General features: G+C 36.3%; 1 protein-coding gene across 1 annotated transcript in view; it reads right to left on the bottom strand.

Moving 5' to 3' along the window:
• Positions 1-25,422, bottom strand: part of DNAH5 (dynein axonemal heavy chain 5) — a 294,914-nt gene that overhangs the window by 207,629 nt on the left and 61,863 nt on the right. Inside the window, exons 16-21 of the mRNA XM_027869069.1 lie at positions 22,316-22,461; positions 17,195-17,354; positions 16,368-16,613; positions 15,076-15,266; positions 14,892-14,982; positions 3,586-3,719 (exon numbers count right to left, since the gene is read on the bottom strand). Of these exons, the coding sequence (XP_027724870.1) occupies positions 3,586-3,719; positions 14,892-14,982; positions 15,076-15,266; positions 16,368-16,613; positions 17,195-17,354; positions 22,316-22,461 (968 nt within the window). The remainder of the gene's footprint in view (positions 1-3,585; positions 3,720-14,891; positions 14,983-15,075; positions 15,267-16,367; positions 16,614-17,194; positions 17,355-22,315; positions 22,462-25,422) is intronic.

Raw genomic sequence — 25,422 nt, 5'->3', positions numbered from 1 at the left:
AGCATCACCCCCTCCCCAAATGCTGGCCTCATGGTAGGTGCTAAATATATTCATTTTTCATTCTTAATCTGTGTGGTCACTACTTTGAAAGTTAAAGAGTAAGTAATGATCATTGAAATTATATGTTGCTGCCAGTCAGCTATTTAGGAGGCATGCCAGGCACCCATCTTAGATATATTAGATTTGAGACTTAATTTCTCTGAGTTCAGTTTCCTCATCTGCAAAATGGTAATAATAGTATTTATGATACCTACTTCATAGTTATTAGGAAAGTACTTGTCAGAAGTTAAAGTTGCACACAAAATAAGCTCTAATCATTACTGTTACTTTGTGGAAGGCACATAATACTTGAGAAAGAATGTAATCAACACCAGAGATGGCTTGGCTTTCAAGAGGAGAAAAGACAGGCAAGCTGATGTATTATCAATGGAGCTGTGAAGCAGTAGGATATTATTTGAAACTACACAACAAAAATAACTAAATAATCTGTATCTTTTGATTCAATCAGACTGCTGGGTATATAAGCAAAGGACATCAAGTATAGGCAGGCAAATCTGATTTTACCTCCTCCAACTTGTTCTGTGTATCTTTGCCATACAAGTGTTCCATAAACATTGTTTGACCATGGCATGTGATCATCTTTTCTCTCCAACTAAATTCTAAGTTCCTTAATAGTGTAGATCCCTTCTAATGCTTCCACAGTCTTGATCATATTTCTCTGGCTTCTTAACTTGAATCGAAATTTATGTGCCAAAGTTTTAGTGCAGTACTTCTTGTGGTAACAAAAATTAAATTAATTGGGTGCCCATCTATTGTGTAATGGCTGAAAAATTATGGTATATGGCTATAAGGGGAATATAATTTTGCAGTAAGAAATAACAAGTATTGAAATTCAGAAAAATTTAGGAAAATTTATATGAAGTGATGGAGAGTTAAACAAGCAGAACAAAGAAAATAACATACCCAATGACTACAACAATGCAAATAAAAAGAGCCATAAAAGGAAGCTAGACTATGAATAATTATAATGACCAATCTTAGTTCAAGGAAATATATAATGAAATATACTTCCTTCTTCAAGGAAAGGAGAAGGAATTATGGGTAAACACTTTTGTATACACCATTAGAAGTGGTCATAGGTCATTGATTGGTTTTTATTAACTATTTTTCATTGTTTCAAGGAATGTCTCAATATGGGAAAAGTTGGAAAAGTTCCCAGAAAATAGCTCACAAAAATCTTGATACCTTTTTCTTCCCCACCTTCCCCACCCCCATATTCCCTGCCAATAAGTCAGAAAGGATGGTATTCAGTAATTGAATATCTGCTTAGAAATCATTTGGCATCCTTCCTACAAGCCAGGATTCAGAAGAAGTGAGAGTCTAAGAAGGAAAAGCCATTCCTGCTTCTGTAGTTAAAAGCATCTAGTTTTAGCTGCTATTACTTCTAACAAACTTTTGTGTCCACCCTTTCACTCTCCTTCCATTATTATGTTATCTCTACCCTCCTTACATAAAATAATCTTACATAAAACCTTACATAAAACATCCTATTTGATGTTAGCTGTAGAAGTTTGGCAAAGGACAGTCCAGGAAAAGTGGGGACACAATTAATCATTTGAACAAAAAGCAGAGATGCAAAAGAATACTAATGATCATCCTGTGGGATGAAAATCATAAATCTCGTGGGGCTACTATGCTAGAGTATTCCTTGGCCAGTTCAAGGTGATATCCCAAAGTAGTAAACAAAGAAAGATTTTTAACCTGAAGTAAATCAACAATCTCTTGGAATTAAAGAAGGTCATAGTATCACAGATTTAGGTTTGGAAGGGACCTCTGGGACCATCAACTCCAACTTCATTTTACATGTAAAAAATTAATAAACCTTCCTTAGCAAATTTTAATGTACCCTAGATTAAAAAGGAGAGAGAGGTGACTTTTGGGAATCTTAGATTCCTCCCCTCTATCTACTATCTACCTTTCCTAATGATGAGGATGGGATCTGGACCCCAAAAAGGAAAAATCCTGGATTGGCCCACATAGCTAAATCTCTGGCATTCACTTGAGGCTATAATCCTATCAACTGACCTTTCATTATTCTGTTACCTAGCCCTCCATTGTCTATTACCTCCAGATCCCCCCCCCCCCCTCTCCCCCCCCCCCTCCCCCCCCCCCCCCCCTGCCATTTCCCACCCTTAATCCTATCTAGACTCCATTCTCTCTTGGCCACGTGGTCCAGGTCCCAGGCATTCTGTTCACCCCACATTACTGGCCACTCCCATCCAGATCTTCCTGAGACCCCTCCAGTCACCCCAAACTACTTAGCCACTCCTAGACCCTCCCACAGTCTTTCTGTATATAAGGTCCATCTTGTCTCCATTAAAGTGCTCAGATTCTTAAAATCTAGCCACTGCTCAGATTCTTATATTCTAGCCAATAGCTCAGTAATATTTAGATTCCTTGAGAGTCTGCCCAATATGACGGATATTCCAATAAACCTTGTCTTTGGCTGAAAGAAGGCTTGGGTAGAATTCATTCAGGCAGGACCCATGTGTCATGATTTTGGGGTCCCGGCACCCCTAAATTCCTAAATCTCAACACTAAGAGCCCCCACTTACCAATAAGTAAAGACAGCTACAGAGTGAGAGGATCCCCTTCAGTCCCCTCTCTTAGCACCTAAAGCATCAGTGACATTTTATATTACAAGTGAAGGTTATCTTCCATGGAATTATTGCCAGCTTCTCTCAAGGAGACCAGTGTATAAAAAACTTATGTGCAGGAGACTGGGGTGGCAAGCTCTTATTTTCATTGCAATATTGTGTATAAATTAAATTCTATTTCAAATGTAGAAAGAGAGATGACTATTGGAAGGATAATAATTTTGTAAAGTGAAAAATCCTTTGTGAGGAGGTAATGATTTGAATATGATTTTGCAAACTGGTATTTTTGGTATAGCAGAGTTATTTAAAGTAGAACATGTTTTGTGCTTTTTTCATATCTGCACTCTTAAGGATTAGTGCAGGAGTCAGTATATTAATAATACCATAACTTCTTTGTATTAGGTATTGAAATGAGTTCATTCAGTCAAGGAGCATTTATTAAACACCTATCATGTGCCAGGCACTGTGCTAAGCACTATGGATACAAAGGAAGGCAAATTAAAAAAAAATCATTAATCTCAAGCAGCTTGCAGTGTTTTCTCTCCCCTCTTCTACCTCTTGAAATGTCTAATTAATTTCCTTCAAGCCTCAGCTCAAATTCCTACACTTTCAAGAGGCCTTTTCTGATTTCTTCAGTAATCCTCCTTCAAAATTGTTTTGTGTTTGTTTTGGATACTTTTTTTTATTTACTTTCTTGTGAACATGATGTTCCAAGCTATCACTCCTTTCTCATTCTGTCCCACCCCAAGTTCTTTAAGGCCTTTAGTCTGTCTCATTTTGGTATTGCTGTATTTATCCAAGATGTAGCTTGGCTCCTGGCACACAGAAGATGCTTAATGAATGTTAGTTGATTGAAAGGTTCAACCTTCAGTCGCCAAAGAGCCCAGTGGCTAAAGGAAGTCTCAGTGGGCATATATCATTTACCTACCTTTTTGGTAGAGTTGATGATTGTGCTAAGCACAGAGACCAATTTAACAATCTCTTTGTTGTCAGAAACACTCTTGTAATAGTTCTTACTTTGCATAGCAATTGGTAAGTTGACAGATGCCATTTCAATGGTATCTAAAAGAAAAAAGTTCACAGTTACAATAAGATGAAGCACCAGTTAAAACAAGTTATAAGCATTTCTTTGGGTCATAACTAATCTAACAGTATTTATGGTAATAATACTTCATAAATAATCTTCTTTCTTGACTGAATGCTATGAATCCGTAAATATATTAAAATCTTGTCTTTCACAATTTTCACATTGTTGAAATATTAAGAAATATAAATCAAGGGAAATTAAAGTAATTAAAAGATAATTTCAACAATTCAATAAAATCAACAAATGTTTCTAATTTTCCTACTTGATGCAAAATACATTGCTAGGCACTGAGGATACAAAAATGAAAAATAATATCATTTCAACCCTCAAGGGGCTTACATTCTAATAAAGAGATACAAGACACACATAAATTTGATACGACCTAGAGTATGATGGGGGAAAATGCTATGACAAACTTGAGAAAGTACAGATCACTTTCACTTAAAGAGTCAGAGATTTCATGAAAGACTAACAGAGATGGAGCGGTGTAGAAGGCGGCAGGGAGGTGGAGGGAGAGGAAGTAGAAGTAAATCTATTACAAACATGAGAGAGAGCTTTAGAAAAGAAGAGAGTAAAATGAAAAAACCATACAGAGAGCAGGTCACTTTGGCTGCAAAGTAGACTATACGAAGAGGTCTCAGGAATTTAAACTTTATTCGTTAAGCAATGTGATTTTTCCTGTAAGGAGAACAATTGGCCAGTAGCATAGAGCAAGGACAGCTAAGTGGTGCAGTGCCTAGCACAGAGCCTAGAATTAAGAAGTTCTAATTTGGCCTCAGACACTTACAAGCTGTGTGACCCTAGGCAAGTTACTTAATCCTGTTTGCCTCAGTTCTTCATCTCTAAAATGAGCTGGAGAAGGAAACAGTAAGCCATTCTAGTATCTCTGCCAACAAAACTCCAAATGCAGTCACAAAGAGCCAGTTGTGACTGAAACAACTGAACAACAAGAGTAAATGCAGAGCAGAGATGTCAAATATGGGTCCCTCCCCAAGTGCCTCAGAAACCAGATTAAAATGTCATTGGGAAATATTTAATAAAATAAATTAATATACAATAAAACATAGATGATGTTAACATGTGGTTTTTCAAGTAAATATTTGGCTGCAGAGATCCTAATGTACACTCATTTGTATTTTAAGTTTTTTTATGATATATTCTATTTCCCCTCAATTACATATTAAAAGAATTCTTTAACATTTAAGTTTTGAGTTGCAAATTCTATCTCTTCCTCCCTCCCTTACCCCTCCCTGAGACAGTAAGCAATCAGATATAGATTATATATGTGCAATCATGTAAAACATTTCCATATTGGTCATTTTATACAAAAAAGAGTAGAATAAAAGAAAAAGAATGAAAGAAAGTGAAAAACAGCATGCTTCAGTCTGTATTCAGTCAACATCAGTTCTTTCTCTGGAGGTGGATAGTATGCTTCCTTATTAGTCCTTTGGGGTTGTCTTGAGTCATTGTATTGTCGAGAATAGCAAAGTCATTCACGGTTTTTCAATATTACAATATTGCTGTTACTGTGTTTCAGTTCACTTAACTGTATTTGATTTTGACACCACTGGTGTAAAGCACCAAAAAGATGTTCTATGCTTAGCAAAAAGAGATGAGGGCCTGAACTAGAGAAGCTTAAATTGGAGTGGACAGGAACTGTGCTTGAAACTGGGATGAGGAGACAAGATTTTAAAAAAAGACATTCCTGCTTCCAAGAACCTAATTACCTTCTGGGAATACACCATCATGGAGCTTGGAATCATGGGAAACTTCACAAAGGAGTTGGCACCTGAGTTAAAGGCAGTTCTGATAGCACTCTTCTCTCACAAGCAGGACCCTCCAACTAGGTATTCCAAGTACAAAGTTCCCTGGAGGCCCACATTCACTCAAAATCATAGCTCACAAGCCCCTACAGATGTGGTTCCTTCTTTTTTTTTTTTTTGCTACTTAACAACATGATATACTAAGGTGAAAGTAAAGACATTTAAAGAATTAGCATAGAAAGAAAAGTTGAAATAGAACATTTCTGCCCTAAATGTAGGGCACACTCTCTCACAAATGCACTCAGTATGAGTAGGGACAGTATGAACCATAAATGAAGGGAAACATTTAAACATGAAAAACAAACAGATACATGGGGAAGGGGATCATGCATATGAGAATCTTATGCAAATATACATATATATATACACATATTATATATAGAAAGGCAACTCAAGCCTCTGATACTGAGTCTTGTGGCAACGTGAAGTAGAAATGATAGGTTTGAATCCATGATCAAAAGAGTAGAATGAGAGATGAGAAAGCATCAAAGATGAATTGAGAAGAGTCAAAGATAATTTAACAGAGGCTTTTACCAACCAGCCCTACAAGATGTAATTAACATTGACAGCTGTTCTGTTATTATTCTGTCCATCCCATGAGAGCCTAAAGACCATGGAATTAGTGCTGTGACTCTATTCTGACCTCTGGACAACCAATAACCAGGTACTATCTGACTGAGGTGTGTGGTATAAACTCTTCACTATGCCCCATCTACCCCATATTTAAAGAGAAAATATATAACAGAAACCAAAGGTATAAAGAAAGCCACCTGAAAACCCAGCTCTATAATCAACAGACTCCCCTTATCCTAAATCACTTACTCTCACAGTCCATCCTCTTTTTCATAGTAACCTGGGTTATCATGAAGACACCTCTTCTCTAATCACCTACCCATTGTCTCCATCTGGTGACACTCCACTCACGTCCATGTGCACAAGCATAACCGCACATGCATGTGCATGCACACACACACACACACACACACACACACACACACACACACAAAACAGGACAGGACAGGGGGAGCAGTCAGCAAACTCTTTGCTTCCCACTGACATTTCTAAATATTCCTTCTACCACCATCATTCTCTAACCTCCCCTCCCTTGAGTTTTATTCCATTAGCCTATTACCTTTTCTAGATCTTTGCTCCTAAAACCTATAACCAAACCCCAGGTCATTCCCCCTCCTTTCTCAAGGATTTTCATCTTCACCTCAATCCCCATTTTGTCAATCTCTTCAACTGTCATGACATGCAATTTTATTCCATCTGTGTGTGTTTGTGTGTTAGCAGAGAAGATGAGATTATATATTAATTGCCCTACTATCCCAAACCCATCTCCATATTCTTGAACTCTAAGAATTCTCTTGTCATCAAAAATTTTTATTCTATCTCTCTCTCTGTCTCTTTCCTAAACCTACACCTTTCTACAATATCCAGTCTTCTGTATTTTGCCTTGTTCTCTCAGCCCACCACCTTGTTACCTGGCACTCATCTCACTTCACTATCTTGCATCTATAATTACCAAGCTCAACTATGTCTTGTCCTCCACCTTGAATTTCTTTTACTCCTTGTTCTACCACCATTTGCATTTTGTTAATTCTCAGTCCTGGATGACCTCAACCATCTTCCTTTTCTCCTCCTACTCCTGTCTTATTGAATGCCACTGGAGGATATCATGCCTATTTCTGATACAAATTCAAGTTAATTTGTCTCTGAATCTTCACTGCTACATTATAATCATTCTATTTTTCCCTGGCTGGTTTTCTACTGATTGACCCATAAAGGCTGTTCAAAAACCTTTCTTCTTTTCTCAGTCTTTCAGTGTGACCTCCATTCACAAATGACCTAAAGTACATTTTCACTGAAAAAAAATTAAGGCCATACACCATGAGCTGTCTCATTTCTCTTATGCTACACCTAACAACTCCTGTACAAAATCAAGTCCTCTCCTCCTTAGTTCTAGTAACTGAGGAAGAGATGATCTTTCTCTTCATCAATTCTAACCCTTCTGCTTAGGCACTTCATCCTGTTCCTTACACACGTCCTCTATAAGAATGTTCTGTTTTTCATTCCTTCCTTGACATCTTCAATTTCTCCATACGAACATGCCCAAGAGTATCTCATTCTTAAAAAAAAATAAGAAGAAAAACTTGCTTGACCTTGTAATACTCTCATGTAATCATCCTCCTCACTGCCAAGCTCCTCACCTCCCAATCATTTCTTAGCCTTTTTGTAAGCTGTCTTCTGACCCCAGGACTTTCCTGACACTGATCTCTTAAATGCTAAATCTAATTGCCTTTTCTCAGTCCTCATCCTCCTTGCCATGCCTTTAGATTTTGACACTGTCAACCACTACCACATCGTGATTACAGTTCTGACTCTTCATGACCCCAGTTGGGCTTTTCTTAGCAAAGATACTGGAGTGGTTTGCCATTTCCCTTTCCATTTCTAGCTCATTTTATAAATGAGGAAACTGAGGCAAACAGGGTTAAGTGACTTTCCCAGGGTCACTTAGCTAGTAAGTGATGTAAGCAAGTACACTAGTAAGATGAGTCTTCCTGATTCCAGACCCACCACTCTATCCACTGTGCCACCTAGCTGCCCCCACCACCTATTCTCTTCTCTTGACTTTCAAGACAATGTTCTTTTTTGTCTCTTTTCCTACCTATTTTGCCTGTTTGTCTACCATTGCTCAGTCCTTAGTGTTAAATTATCTATCTCCTTTCCACTAGGCGTGGGTAATCTATAAGGTTCTGTCTTGGGCATTTTCTTCCCTCTATATTCTCTCAGTGATTTTATCAGATCCTATCAAGTTGAATTATTATGTCTATACTATGACTCCTCAATATGTATATCTAAGAACATAAGAGTGTGTGTGTGTGTGTGTGTGTGTGTGTGTGTGTGTGTGTGTAAAACTTATCTCTTGACCTCAAGTCACTAATTGCCAACTGCCTACCAGACATAAGGATATCCCTGTGGCAATTTAAACTCAATATGTTAAAAACAGGACTACTCATTCTCCATCCTCAAATAAATTCCTCCAAATTTCCCTATTAATGTTAACAGTCACCCAAATTTAAATAGCTGAGTCATCCCTTAACTTTTCACTTTCCTTCACTTACATATCTAATCAGTAGCCAAATCCTTCCAGTTCTCCCTTCATAATGTCTCTCCCATCTGTTGCTTTCTCTCTGCTCACATGATCACCACATAATCATCAACCTCTTTCAGGTCCTTATAACATCTCCCCTGGGATATTGCAATAGCCATTTGATTGACTTCCCTGTTTCCAATGGCCTCTCCTCAATACAGTTGCCAAATTGACACATGTAAAGCACAGCTCTAACCATGAAACTTTTCTACTAAAAATGTCAGTGGCTCCCAATCACTTCTACGGTAAAATGAGAATTTCTCAGCCCTCCTCTGGAGGCTATGCACAACCTAGATCCAGCATACCTTTCCAGCATTATCACATATTAGTCCACTTATGTTTTCTGCATTAAAGCCAGACTGGACTACTAGCTATCCCGTAAACTTCACATTCTATCCCCCACCTCGGCACTCACAAATTTCTTTCCCTGTATCTGAAATACATTCTTTCTGCACACTTTCAATATTAATTGGGAGAAAATGAGGTTGTTCACTCTGATTTGGAGTGAATATGGATCTCCAGAGTACCTTGTACCTGAGGGCCCTGTGCATTAGAGGGGAGTGCTGCTATAGGGGCTACATTCTTTTCAAGATCTAGCTCCTTTTCCTCCCCCAATTCCAAATCCCCAGTTGCCAATGATCCCTCCCTCCTCAATTTCCTTCTTTAACTATCCATACACACATTGTATCTGTAAGTAAGATGGAAGCTCTGGGAGGAAAGAGGCTATTTTTCTGTCTTTGTGTCCCTATCATCTAGCACAGTATCTGTCATGTGCTTAATAAGTGCTAGTTGAGTTGAATTGAAATGGATTGAATTGAAGGACTCTAAAATTACAAGCCTGAGTACTAGGAATTAATAGAAATAGAGAGAATTTAGTCCAAAAGCAGCTTTATGGGGAAAGTTTTAGATTGGTTACATTTTAAGCTTCAGAGGACTAAATGAAAATTCAAAACAGAGCCTAGATCTTTGGTACAAGTTGGGAGCAGAGACAGTCTGCATAGCTACAGTAATAAACCTGAGCTCTATTTCCAGAGCTGCCACTAATTAGCTAGCTGTGTGACCTTGGGCAAGTCAACCTGTCTGGATTATAGATTACTAATTGCCAGACAATAAAACTGGAAAATATAGTGTAATATTTAGAATCTTTAAAATATATGGACCTTGACATTTAGTCAAATTAAAAACTGGCTAATAGTTCAATCCTCTGATTTTAATTTCGAACGAAGCTTGAAACGATTCATAGGATCATAGGATGTACAGCCAGAAGAACCTTTGAAATCACAGAATCACCAATATTTCAAAATTAAAAGGAACTTTAGAGGCCACACAATCCAATCCATACCTGCAAAAGATCCTCTTCTATAGGTGACTAGTGCTATATCAATCTTAACATGAGGACATCCAATTAGGCAAGAGCGACTATCTCCCAATGCAGTCTATTCCACTTTTGGATAACTGTAATTGCTGGGAAGCTTTTCATTACCTCAAACCTAAATTTGACTTTCTACAGCTTCCAACCTCCCTCCTAGATCTGCCCTCTGAGGACAAACAAAATAAGCCTAATTCTTCTATCACGTGACTGTTCCTCAAATATTTGAAAGACACATCATATCCTTCTAAGTCTTTTCTCTTGCAGGGTAACAATTTCAAATGCATCTTCTTCAGGTGTCATGATCTTGAGGTCTTTAACTATTGTGGTTGCCTTCTTCTACTTACCCTCCAGGTTACCAATGTCCTTCCTAAACTGAGGAGCCCAGAACTGATCAAGGTTCTGCTGATTTAGTATGCACAAGAGGAAGGAAAGGAGAAAGAAATACACATTTATATAGCACCTACCATGTTCCAGGTACATCCTGCAAAGTAGGTGCTATTATAATCCCACTTAACAATTGAGGAAACTGAGGCAGGCAGAAATTAAGAGACTTGACCAAGGTCACACAGCTAATAAATGTCTGAGGCCAGATTTGTACTCAGGTCTTCATGACTACCAGTCTTATATTCTACTAAAAGAAAGCATGTTCACAGTTAAGTAAATAGATACAAAACAAACAAAGTAATTTGGAATGGGGAAGTAATAACACTTCGTAATAATTTGTAATGAAGACTTCATTCCAAGTTGACAGTGAATCACTCCTGTGTCCATGAATGAACCCATCTCTGGGTCCAGCCATGCAATCAGTTCCAGATCCATCTGAATCACAAAAACAACAGGAGAATTTTTATCCAATCTAACCCAGCATAAAATACTGAGCCCTTGATAGACCAAATAATTTGTCCAAGATCTAGTAAACTAGTAAAGGAATACAGACAGTCTGAGTCCAAGTCTCCCAACTCTGAATTCCGTGTTGTTTCCATTATACCACACATTATATAGTGTATACTTTCTCTTATACATTTCTTGTTAAATGAGGGGGAACACCTTGATGACATGTCGTATGTGAGTAGGTGGGAATTATAGATATATAAATATATACTTATATAGCTTGGTAGCTGAGTGGGTAGGTGAGAAAGAGAACTGAGTTATTTATAATAATTTTGTCTTGCCAACAAGAAAGCACTTCATGTTTCTTCCACCTCCTCAAAAAGTCAAACTCTTTCAAAACAAGCTCTGAGACAAAAATGTAGGAAAGCTAGAAAGAGCAAAAGGGTGTTTTGGATTTGTGTGATATGTTCCTTCCTTTCTTATGTTCATAGTACCCCTTTTCACTTGTTAATTGGTTACAGTTAACAGAGAGGCTAAGTTGATAAGTGTCAACTGTTTCCAGATTTTGCTGAATAGGAATATGATTTTTAGCAGTGTAGTTATTGCAACAAAATCCCATTGCAACAAAATAGTTTTGAAGTCATATGCAGGTTGAAATAAGGGAATTTAATATGATCTATACCTGCTTGAACTTCTCATCAAGTCACCAATTCAAGGTCAGAGTACTGATAGATAACTCACAAGATGGAAAGAGAACTCTGTAATAATCTAAATGTATGAGGAAGTATTATATGGAAGAATGGAGATGAGTTGTGGCCTACCTTTGCTCAGACTAGGCTACTACAATATCAACTACAGCATGAGACTCTGGGTAGCACTGAGCTATAACTCCAAACTTAAGTTTCACAGAAGATATTAAGGAGTAGGAATGAATTTCTTATACCTAACATAGCACCAACACCACTCTCAATTCATGAATGCAAATTGAATAGATGTAACTTCAATCAGAGGGATTCCAGCTGAACTATATGAAATCCTAAAAGATGATGCTGTTAAAGTGCTGCACTCAATATGCCAGTAAATTTGGAAAAGTCAACAGTGGGCCATGGATTGGTAAAAGTCAGTTTACATCAAGATCCTAAAGAAGGACAATGCCAAAGGATATTCTAAGGAATATTAAATGAAGAAAATTGGAAGAATATGGAACATATTACTTATCAGACTTATGGATAGGCAAACAATTTATAAATAAACAAGAGAGAGAAAGCAAAGTTATGTGAAAAATGGATAATTTCAATTACATTAAATTAAGCTGTTTTTGTACAAATGTAACCAAGATCTGAGGGAAAGCAGAAAATTAAGGAAAAGATTTTGTAGACAGTTTATCAGATAAAGGTCTCATATCTAAAATATATAAAGAATTTTGTTAAATCTGCAAGAATATGAATCATTCCCTAATTGATAAATGATCAAAAGATATGAACAGGCGGTTTTCCAGTGAAGAAATCAAAACAATTTATAGTCATATAAAAAATGCTCCAAATCATTATTGGTTAGAGAAATGCAAATTAAAAAAAAAACCTTGAGATACCATTTTACATCTACCATATTGACTAAAAAGAGTGCACGTGAAAGCAACAAATGTTGGAGGGGACTTGAAAAAATTGAGACACTAATTCATGGTTGGTGGAATTGTGAACTGATGCAAACATTTTGGAGAGCAATCTAGAATTATGCCAGAATTATTAAACTACCATCAGGTATACCCTTTGACCCGGCAACACCATTACTTGGTTTATTTCCAAAGATAATTAGGGAAAAAAGAAAAGAAGCTATATGTTCTAAAATGTTTATAGCAGCTCTCTTTGTAGTGGCAAAGAACTGGAAATTGCAGGGATGCCCATCAATTGGGAAATGGCTGAACAAGTTGTAGAATATGACTGTGATGGAATACTATTGTACTATGAGAAATCCTGAGATTAAAAGAACAAAATGATTTTAGAACAACATGGAAAGACTTGCATGAAATAACAAAGAGTGAAATGAGCAGAACCAAGACAACATTGTAATAGCACTATAACATACATAATAATATTGTTTCTAACAGTAACAGCAATATTATTTGAAGAACAACTTCAAACAAATAAGTTAGTTTGACTATTTTAAATACGCAAATTAACTATAAAGGACATATGAAGAAAGACACTATCTGCACCAGATATAGATAGATAGATAGATAGATAGATAGACAGACAGACAGACAGATAGATAGATAGATAGATATTTGTGTTTAATGGTAGCCATCTCTAGGGTGGGAGAAGAGGGAAGAAAAAAGAAACAAGATAATTTTGTGGTATATTTGAAAGGAATAGCAAGTTGTGAATAGTAGATTTGCAATTTTGTGTACAATCATCTTTTTTATTGTACTAGGTTATGGAAATGCTTGTTTTATCCCATAAATATGTATTAATGTCATTAAAAAGGAAAAGGAAAAGGAAAAAATAGACTATTCAAACTACTAAACAATCCTGCTCATTCCACACACTAACAAGGTTACTCTGAGGATTTCGCAAGCTAGACTTCAGCAATATGTTAACCAAGAATTACCAGAAGCACAGGCTGGTTTTCTAAGAGGCAGAAGAACTAGAAACCAAATTGCCAATATTTGCTGGATTATACAAAAAGCAAGGGAATTCCAGAAAAAAATCTACTTCTGCTTAGTGACTATACTAAAGTCTTTGACTGTATGGATCACAACAAATTGTGGCAAGTCTTCAAAGAGATGTGAGTACCAAATCATCTTACTTGTCCGGTGAGGAACTTGTATGCAGGTCAAGAAGCAACAGTTAGAACCAAATGTGGAACTGATTAGTTCAAGATTGGAAAAGGAGTGCAACAAGGCTGCTGTCACCTTATTTTTTTAACTTATATGTAGAGTACATCATGCTAAATGCCAGACTGGATAAATCAAAAGCCAAGGTTAAGATTGCCAGGGGAAATATCAACAATCTCAGATGTGCAGATGATACCACTCTGATGGCAGAAAGTGAAGAAGAATTAAGAAGCCTTTTGATGAGCATGAAACAGGAGAGTATAAAAGCTAGCTTGAAGCTTAATATTAAAAAAAACCTAAGACCACGGTATCTGGTTCCATTACTTCCTGGCTAACAGAGGAAGAAGAGATGGAAGCAGTGTCAGATTTTACATTCATGGGTTCAAAGGTGCAGGCAGTGATTGTGGCCATGAAATTAAAAGATGCTTGCTCCTTAGAAAGAAAAGTATGACAAATCTGGACAGCATAATAAAAATCATAGACATCACCTTGCCAACAAAGGTTGACATAGTCAAAGCTATGTTTTTTTTTTTCCAGTAGTACTGTATGGCTGTGAGAGTTGGACTATAAGGAAAGCTGAGCACCTAAGTATTGATGCTTTCAAATTATGGTTCTAGAGATGACTTTTGAGAGTCCTTTGGACAGCAAAAAAGATCAAATTAGTCAATACTTAAAAAATTGATTCAGACTACTCACTTGAAGAACAAATACTGAAGTGAAGCTTAAATAATTTGACCACATAATGAAAAGACAGGACACATTGGAAAAGACTTTGATGGTGGGAAAGATTAAAGACAAAGGAAGAGGGGGATGGCAGAGGATGAGATGAATAGACAGTGTCATGGAAACAAAGAACATGAGCTTAGACAGACTTAGGGAGATACTAGAGGATAGAAGGGAATGGTATACTATGGCCTATGAAGAGTTGGACTAAATGACTGAATGATAAGAACAACATCTTTGATCAATGTTTGTTTTCAGTGCTATTATAAATAAAAATTATGCTTTAAACAACTAGTAATAAAACAAATAATCTTTAGAAGAGCCTACTAAAATTTTGGAATTTAAAGGGTAGTATTGATCTTGCTTCTCATTTCTTGCTTCCAAAAGAAACAAAGAAAAAAAATTACTTACCTTGAGTTCCAGTCTCACCTATATCATCCTCTGAATCACTTTCTTTGTTGTTAGTCCTCAGGGTAGCAATTTTTCTTTCAAGCAGCTTTTTCTACAAAAAAAAATCAAAGCACCATTTTCATCCCTCCCAAATAACTATTTCAAAAGTTCTAATGTAAATGGATTGCTTTAATTCCAAACTCACTGTGGACAATCGTTCTTTGCTCCACTGTCCAACTCCCTTCATGACACTGATGATACATTCCACTGCTCTGTTAAGAGTCTGCTGTACATCATCCAGGATGGGAGCCATTGAAATGTTTGGGATTGACAAGATGATGTTTGCCCGAAAAATGGGAAGGCTGATCTGCTTTGGCTTAGATGAGTGTTCAATGTCTGGGTTAACATAAAACATGGCAAAGACTTAAATTTATAAATATATGGTTAATCCCATTTTTTCACTGAAATAACTAAGGAAAAGGAGCAAAAATAGTAATCTAACTCATGGTGACTTGATGATTAAGCTGAATCCCAGGTTACTTTTTAAATAACCTTCTCAGACCTCAGTTATCATTATGTACCTTTCTTTTGTACTTTATCATCTTTTAATTTGCTTTATTAGTATTTACATTCTTTTTTTTATACTATTAGACAATAAGATCCTTGAGATTTGGGGCTATATTTAATTCATCTTTGTTTCCCCCTGCAGGCAAAGATTGTTTTGAATGTAGTCGGCACTTAAGTTTTTTTTTAATTGAATTCTATTTTTTTTAAGGCAATTGGGGTTAAGTGACTTGCCCAAGGTCACACAGCTAGTAAGTGTCAAGTGTTTGGTCTGAGGCCAGATTTGAACTCAGGTCCTCCTGATTTCAGGACCGGTGCTCTATCCACTGTGCCACCTAGCTGCCCCCTTGAATTCTAAATATTATGACCTAAGTACATTCCTGTTAAAGGAAACCTACTTTCTGAAAGTCAACCAAATTCTGAAATAATTGTGTAAATTATAATTTTATTGGTGCTTAACAGAGACTATTGTCATAAAGAAAGGATCCTAAAATATAAATTAAGTAGTAAACCTTTAATAATTCCTAAAAAGAGTTGATAAATAAATAAGCAAATTGTTAAGTATATGAATAAATATGAGGATAAATTATGAAAAAACTCACTAAAATTTTGGAACAAAAAAACAATATTTATCTTATTTTCCATTGCTGGTTTTTAAAAATCCCAATAATGTCCATGTGGGGATATTTCCCAGACCAGTTCTTTCTCCAAAGGAATGTACTGACTGTTACTGTAAAGGGGAGAATCTGTCCATTAGACCTTTTCCCAGACTTGCACACTACCCATCAATAGCGAACAAATCATAAAATACATTGAGTCAGATTGCTGAATATGTCCCATGATGAACATGAAATGGTGCCATCAGCATAAGACAGCTTGGTCATTGGTTTAAATAGCAAGTTAGCCAATAAGGAAACTGTGTTAGATTATTACCTCTGAAGTTAATTGTGTTGGAAGAATAAGTCCGTTTACGAATGGCCTCTAAGGCATTCCGAGTAACCTTCAGAAGAGCATCAATGTTTTGGTGGTTGAAATGAGAAAGCAGTTCACAAGCTTCTTCCTCTAAGATCTCATTTTCTTTCTTCTTTCTCCTAACTATTGCAGGAGGGAGCCCAACTCCAGTCTGAGTGGCATTAAGAGAAGATGCCAGACTTTCTAATTGTCGCTGCTCTTTACCCGCTGCCACAAAATCATGGAAAATAAATAACAACATTTAGGACTAACTTTTTAAGGAGGAAGAGAAGAAGAAAAGTGACAGAATATAGTTCAATTTTTGAAAAAACTAGAGGTAGTGAAAGATAGAAGATAAATGGGGTAAGGGAAAAGTATATAAAGTGTTAGACCTGGAGTGAGTGGAACCTAAATTAATTTCTTCCTGAGTAATCAAAAATTTGCTCTATTTTTAAGACCAAATAGCATCCTGCTATTGATATACTCTGAGAAATTTTGTTTATTATACAATTCAAAGTATTTTAAATATAATAGTTGATGTAGTTGGCACAAAAAAAAACCTTTCACATAAACTGAAACTTCCAAATTATAGTCACTAAAGATTAAAGATTTTATTACCCAATTGATTAGCACTTTATTTTCATTCCATAAATGTTTTCTGAGAATAAACATCTTTATAAATCAGAAAGCTTCAAAAGGACTGAGAAAAATTTTTAATATCATACCTATATAAACTTAATATTAAAGCTTGAACAAATTAGTGTGACTAACCTAGAAAAGCAAAGTACTGACATTAATAGTTCTTTTACCTCTGTTTTCACTTCCTGAATCAACTTGTTTGCTATTTGAAACTTTTTCTCCTATAGACGGCACTTCCCAATCCAGCAATATATTTATCAACTCATTGGCTGCTTCCTCTACTAATGAACTCTTTAAATGTAATATCTGAGCACCATTAGCACAGAGATCCTATAAGAATAAGCAAAATTGTTAAATATTGTGATTAGCCCAATTTCAAGTACAACATGTCAGTGAGACCCAGATCAATGGACTCTATCTTCATGGTAGTCAGTTACCTAATGTAATCTATAAAACTAAAACTAAGTTGCAAGAGAATCTAAAGAAAAAATGAAGAGCAATATGAACCTACCACCAGTCCTGGAAAAATTCCTGAAAGTCTAGATTTCTCATGTATTTTCAGTGAGCAACAACATTTTCTGATACCAAAAAAAAAAAAAAATTACAGCAATCATCCTCTCCAATCTGATCTAGTTGATGCATCTCCCAATTCCCTCTGACTCTCTTCAAGGCCCAATTCAAATCTCAAGGCCTTCCTCTAATCATGATGTCTAATGATCTCCCCTTTCTCCTTACTTCTACTGTACAAAATACTTAATTTGGAGTTTACAATGTTCACATGCAACTACTTACAGAGAAAATTTTCTGATTTTAATAAATTCCAAATTATCATAAAGTTTAAAGGCCCCATATTTTTCTCAGAAAGAGCAGGGCTTTTTTTTCAGGTGGCAGTTGTTTGGGTCACTAAGTTCAATGTCTTTTTTTGATCCTCCTCCTCTTCTCTAATGTATTTGATATTAGAGACATCACCACTAGCTTCTTGAAGCTCCCTCCTCCTTTCTCTTCCACAATCAGTCAACAATCAAGCAATCAATGTACTCTCCTGTTTCTCATTTATATTGGATGTTCTCACCCATATCTCACACTCAATATCACAGTATGTGAATTGGAAGGGACCTCCAAGGCCTTCTAGTCCATACTATACAGGAAGAAAAATCTTTCCAACATACACACCCAAGTGGTCATTTGGTCTTTGCCCAAAAACAGACCTGTTCCACTGTTAGAGAGATCTAATTGTTAGAAAATTTTTCCTAGCACTAAGCCTAAATTTGCTTCCACACAATGCTCCTATTTCTGCTCTCTGGAGCTAAGGCAAATAAATCTAATTCCTCTTCCATGTGACATACCTTCAAATCTTATAAAACAGATGTTATGTTATACCTGACTCTTCTCTGTTCCAGGCTACAAAGATTCACTTCCTTACTCTTAGGTAACATGAACTTGAGGCCTTTCACCATTCCCTTTCACTTTCTCTGGCTGCTCTCCAATTTATCAAAATGTCTTTCTTAGAATGTGGTGAGCAGGGGCGGAGCCAAGATGGCAGAGGGAAAGCAATGACTGTCTTGAGCTCTCTCCCAAAGCTCTCCAAATGCCCAAAAAAATGGCTCTAAACAAATTCTAAAGCAGCAGAACCCACAAAAAGACAGAATGAAACAAATTTCCAGCCAAAGGATGGTTGATCAGAAAGGTATATCGCTCTGGGTGGGGAGAGGAGTGCAGCTCAGCGTGGGCGCGCAGGCCTCAGAGGACTGAGTCGCAGGCAGCTGTGGCAGTTTCCAGACTTCTCAACCCCTGAACGCCAAAGCCAACTTAGAAGGTCAGTGGGAAAAGTCTGTGACTGTGGTGAGAGAGAAGCTACGTCTCAGTTGCAAGTCTCGAGCGTGGCATGTTCCCCGGCTGTTTCCTGAGCTTCCGGCCCACAGACTGAGGGGAATCGAGTGGCTGATCAGATGGGGATTTCAGGAATCTCTTTGCCAGTGCTGAGGCAGGAATCTCTTGCTTTACCAGTGCTTGGATCTGGGTCATAGTTCTGAGGGGTGGTCCTGGGGCTAGGAGGAGCGCGGGTGTGGTGAAGTTTGTTGTGGCAGTGGAGAGGAAACACCTCGCCCCTTATGATACCACCTTGGAAGAACTGAAAATTTACAGGTCCCTAGAAGTACCTCTGAAAACAGCTGTACAAACCCCCGAAGCTTGGGACAGTACACTCTTCACATTGGAAGCAGACTTTTACCTTAACAAAGAGTTTAAAACTCAAGTAATTGGCCGGGATCATGAGTAAGCAGTGCAAAGAGTCAGACTATATTATCTTACTTTGGTGACAAAGAAGATCAAAACATACAACCAGAAGAAGACAACAAAGCCAAAGCTCCTACATCCAAAGCCTCCAAGAAAAATGTGAATCAGTCCTAGGCCTTGGAAGAGCTCAAAAGGGATTTTGAGAAGCAAGTAAGAGAAGTAGAGGAAAAACTGAGAGTGATGCAAGAAAATCATGAAAAACAAGTCAACAGTAAGTATCTGAGGTTGAATTTGAACTTGGGTTATCCTGACTCCAGGCCTAGCTCTCTATACAGCACATCACCTACCTAGCAGTGCCAATTTTTCATCTTAGAGTTGCCCAAAGCAGTGATATCAAACTCAGATAGAAAGAGGGGACACTAAACCATCCACAATGATCTCTGTGGCAGCATACTGACTTATAACATACAAAACACACAAAATACAACAGAACCTAGATAATGTTAATGTCATTGACATATTAACATTATCTGGATTCTGTTGTATTTTTATTAATTTTGTTATGTATTTCCCAATTCCATTTTAATCTGTTTCTGGCCACACTTGGTTGAGTTTCTGGGACAATGTACCCCCAGCTGTGTTTTTGACGCCTCTGACTTAAAGCACTGAAAGGTGAGACAATTTGACCAGGGTCACAAAGTCAGTATGTGCCAGAAATGGGGCTTGAACCCAGATCTTCCTGATTGCAAGGATAGTTCTCTATCCACTAAAACAGCCAAAAGCAGTGAGAAAACAATCCCTGTCTTTCTTAAAGGATCTCACATTCTGCTGTGGAATACAACACAGACCCCAAAAAAGTCAATACAAAATAGCATGTCCTGATGGAGCATTAAAAGGAAAGGTTTCATTTAAGATGTGGCACCAGAAGTAAACCTTGAAGGAATATAAGAATTCTAAGAACTGAAGGGAAGGAGGGCATGCATTCCAGCCCTGGAGGGCAAAACCTGTGCAAAGGTACAAAGTCAGGAAATGGCTTGTGGGGAGAAGGGAACAGCAAGTAGGCCAATTTGGCTGGAATGTAGACCATGTGAAGGAGAGTAACATGAAATAAATCAAGACATGAGCAGGATGTGACTCTGTGAGAAACTTCATCTTTGAAGTTATGTCTCCATTTCACAATCAACTAAAAAAATATTAATTTCCCATTATGTAGAGAAGGAAGCGATAAGCACTACAGAAATGAATGCTGTATGGTTCCTGCCCTCATGAAGTTCATTATCTAGTAAATTATTCTTCTCTTTCCCTAATCATTCCTTTTTTGTATACTCACCCTTTTTTCTCCTTCTTGTAAATGTCCCTCTTTACCTATCCCCTTTATTGAATTTTGTCTCTTGCTATTTTTTCATCACCCTACTTTACCTCCCACTCTAGTAGAATCACTGAATGAGCCAAAGAAATTAACAAAATCACAAGAAAAAGAGGATAAAAAAGGAAAAATTGGGGAAATTTTTTTAAATCTGTGTCTTATATCATTGAAATTCCTTCATTCTTAAATTATGAGCTCCTTAGAGGCTAACATTATTGCTTTAAATTTTGTCCAATTCATATTACAGTGGTACATTTCTGAATAATAATAAAATAAGTATATGTTATCCAGTAGAAAAACTATTATAACATTGCCAGTTATAAGATTGTGAATGTTTGGACATTGCGTTCTGATCACATGATCATGAGAAATTTAGATGACATAGCTATTCATTATTCAATGATCTCCACCATAATCTGGTTCAAACCTATCTCTCCGGTCTTATGCTACACTATTTCCTAACGTTTGGGTCCAGCCAAACTGGGCTAACTCACCATCTTTGTATACTTCTGTGTTCTCCCAACTATTCACTTTTATTCAAACTATTCTTTACATTTAGAATCTATCTCTCTGTCTTTCTCTCTGTCTCTATCTCTCATTCATACACACACACACACACACACACACATTATATCTTTCTTGTTATCATTCTATCTATCCTTTAAAACCTAGTTCAAATATTATTGCTTTGTGAAGCTTTCTCCTAATCTCTCTAGCTGGAATTCTTTAATTATTTCTGATGGCATCTGATCTCATGGCACATTGAACTCTATCTCTTTATCATATTATAATTACATTATATTTATCTTTGTATATGTCATCTAGATTGCAAGCTCCTTGAGGGCAGAGACCCCCTTTGATCTTTGTATCTCTCCTATTGCCTAAAACACTGGCTAATAATAAGAGGTAGCATTTATACAATGCTTTAAGGTTTTCAAAAAGCTTTACAAAAATTACCTCATCTGATTCTCACAACAACCCTGGGAAGAAGGTGGTATTATTATCGCCATTTTATAGATGAAGAAACTGATGTAGGTAGAGGTGAAATGATTTGCTCAAGGTAACACACTTAGCAAATACCTGAGGCTGGGCTTGAACTCAGGTCTTCCAGAGACTAAGTTCAACGCACTACCCATTATACCACCTAGGTGCCCTCTGTCACTACCTAGCTTCCTATCACTGTCCATTACATAGTAAGCTCTTAAATGTTTGTTGAATAAATGAACACTAAACAATACTACTAAAAGTAATATTTAATACTATCTTATCTCCAAGAGAGGTTTTTGTAATTATTATAGTCATTAAAATGTGTTTTAATAACTCTAAAGATATGTTTAAAGAATGAATTGTATAAATCCTATTCAGAGAGCTGTTTAAACTGTATTACCATACCTAATTAGACTCAGGTTATTCTAAGTGCTATAAAATATTTTTTACTCTTAAAAAAACTTCCACAAAACATTTCCTATTGAATTGACAAAGTACACCTTATAGCAACTTCAGTTAACAATGAATAAGATGTCTCATAAATGTCTAAAAGTGACTCTTTCATTATTTTTTCCTCTTCATTTTCCAATCATCCCATCCATGAATCATCTATAAAACACAGAACTGGTTTAGATTTAACCATTACTTTTAGGAAAACTAATCACAGAACTATTTTTAAATGAGGACTCAATCTCATTATAACCTTTGTCATTTGGAGAAACTCTTCACAGGTAAGTGGCTTATCCTCAGGGAGTTTGCAAAGAGGCACATGAGTCATTTCTTCCAGAACAGCATCAATACGATACTCCACCAGGTCATTGACTCGATTGAGAAGCAGTTCCACATCACCTTTTGAAAAAAAAAATCATCAAAGAAATATGTTGAAGAGTGTATTTAGCAAAAATAAAAACAAAAATAATCATTAAAATAGTATTAAAACCAAATTTTAAGCAAGGGGATCTATAAGAGTGGTTACAATAATTATTGCCATTACAACTTCTTTGTAATCATTCCAATGAAATTCTGCATATCTAAAGTCCATGGAAAAGGTCATTTGTAACACAGTTTAATTATTATTTCAATTAAAAACAACAAAGCACAACAAACGCTGTTATGTAGTTAAAGTCTGAAGTCTTCGAAGTACAAAAACAATTTTAGAATTTTGCTATATCTCCCTTGGCTCACATCACTTCCCTGTAGGAAAGAAAGCTTAAATCAAAAGTTGTAAATTAGTGTAAAATAGTCATGATGCATTAAAATTATGTATGTGGTTCCTTAAATAATTTCCCTCATCAAATTTCCACATTCCAATCCCAAGGACAGATAGCATGGAAGTTAATAATATTTTTTAATCTTACCTAGGAGTCCACACAAGGATCCACTATACTATACACAAACATATACCATAAGTTGTTCAGTCATTCCCCAGCTGAAGGGCACCCCTTCAGTTTCTAATATTTTTATGTGACAATACTCAGTATACATGTGCTCATATTTTACCATACAATTTATACTAGCTCTTTTTGAGGTGGCAAAAAATTAGATTTTGTTTCACAAAAAAAGTTAAGTTTTACTGCCTTATTGTTTTCCAAATCTAAAGTAGAAAAAGAAAAGGTGCAATAGAATCATGGAGACAAAATGGATTTCTTCCAACATTGCCAAAACGTATTTAAGTAGCACCAAAATTTTCCCTTAAACAGTCTATTTTAAAATTGTCTTGACAGCCCTCATTGTTATGATATTCTCATCCATAATCTAAATTTCCCCATCTATAATTTTAATTCATTCTTTTTTGTTTTATTCCAGAGAAGGTGTATTATGGGAGCCTCATAGGTTAGAAAAAACACCCAAGTAAAGAGGTTAGATGATCTTTAAGGTCCCTTCCAGCTCTAAATCTATGATGTTATTCCTATAAGACCTTCTTTCTACTCCTAATTCTGCCACTGAGTATTTGAGTGACACTTGGGGAGCTCACTTAAATTCCTTGGACCTCATTTTCCTCACCTGAAAAATGAAAGGACTGAGCTAAATTGCCTCATAGGTCACTTTTCAAACTCTAAAAGTTCTATGATAGTGCAACTTATATTGTAATATTATAGTAAGTATAAAAGTCACTTCATTTATGTATAGAAATTAATAATGATTTAATACTAATAAATCTAAATTCTCAAATTCATAGGTGATCTCTAGCTTATCAAAGCTCTTTTCAGAACCTGAAAGTTCCACTCAGAATATTCCCAAGATTTCTGGACATATACTACCTAGGAAAATAGGTAAATGTAGATTTTTTTATCTTTTTTAATTTAATATTTTATTTTTCCCAATTACATGTAAAAACAATTTTAACATTACTTTTTTTTAAAATTTTGAGTTCCAAATTTTTTCCCTCCCTCCCTTCCCCACTCCCAGTTGAGAAGACAAGCAATTTGACATAGGTTATACATGTGTAGTTATGCAAAATACATTTCCGTGTAAGTCATGCTATGAAAGAAAACAGACATAAAAAACATAAAAAATCAAGAAAACATACCTTTGATATGCATTCATATTCCATCACTTCTTTCTCTGGAGATAGATACCACTTTTCATCATAAGCCCTTCATAATTGTCTTGGATTATTGTATTGCTGAGAGTTGCTAAGTTATTCACAGTGAATCATTACACAATATTACTGTTACCATATACAATGTTCTGTTGGTTCTACTCCTTTCACTTTGCATCAGTTCATGTAAGTCTTTCCAGGTTTTTCTGAGAGCATATTGCTTGTCATTTCTTATAGCACAATAGTATTCCATCACAATCATGTACAACAACTTATTCAGCCATTCCCCAATTGAGGAACATTACCTCAACTTCCCATTTTTTGCTACTACCAAAAGAGGTGCTATAAATATTTTAGCAGATATAGATCCTTTTCCTTTTTGTTTTTTTTTTTATCTCTTTGGGATACTGACCTAGTAGTGGTATTGCTTGTTCAAAGGGTATACGTGGTTTTATAGCCCTTTGGGCATAATTCCAAATTGCTATCCAGAATGTTTGAATCAGTATACAACTTCACCAACAGTGCATTAATGTTTTAATTTTCCCACATTCCCTTCAACATTTGATATTTTCTTTTCTGCAATATTAGCCAATCTGACAGGTATGTGGTGGTACCTCAGAATTGTTTTAATTTGCCTTTTTCTAATCAATAGTGATTTAGAGCATTTTCTTCATATAGATAGTTTTGATTACTTTGTCAGAAAACTGCCTGTTCATATCCCTTGATGTATCAATTCAGGAATGGTTTTTATTTCTATAAATTTGACTCTATTTTCTATATATATATTAGAGAAATAAAATCTGTATCTAAGAAATTTGCTGTAAATTTATTTTCACAGTAATGAATACCAACTACATATGCTCCCTCCTATTTTCCCACTGTTTATTCTACTCTTTATCTCCTTTCACACTGTCCATTCTCAAGTGTTTTGCTTCTAACTTTTACCTCCCCCAATCTGCCCTCCCTTTTATCAGTCCCACCCCATTCTCTTATCCTCTTCCCCTCCTACTTTCCTGTATGGTAAGATAACTTTCTACACGCAACTGAGTGTGTATGGTATTCCCACTTTGAGCCAATTTTGATGAGAGTAAGGTCCCCGGTCCCCCATCTTCCCTTCCACTGTAAAATCTTTGTTCAGTCTCTTTTGTGCCAGATAATTTACCCCATTTTACCTCTCCCCTTCTCCTTCTCTCAGTGCATTCTTTTCTCATCTCAATTTTATTTTTTTTAGATAATAATCCCATCATCTTCAGCTTACATCTGTGTTT

Source organism: Vombatus ursinus, unplaced genomic scaffold, assembly GCF_900497805.2.
Source record: "Vombatus ursinus unplaced genomic scaffold, bare-nosed wombat genome assembly UNPS02014791.1, whole genome shotgun sequence".
Classification (NCBI taxonomy): domain Eukaryota; kingdom Metazoa; phylum Chordata; class Mammalia; order Diprotodontia; family Vombatidae; genus Vombatus; species Vombatus ursinus.
Note: the sequence above shows the minus strand (reverse complement) of the source record. Positions and strands in the feature narration are given on the sequence as shown.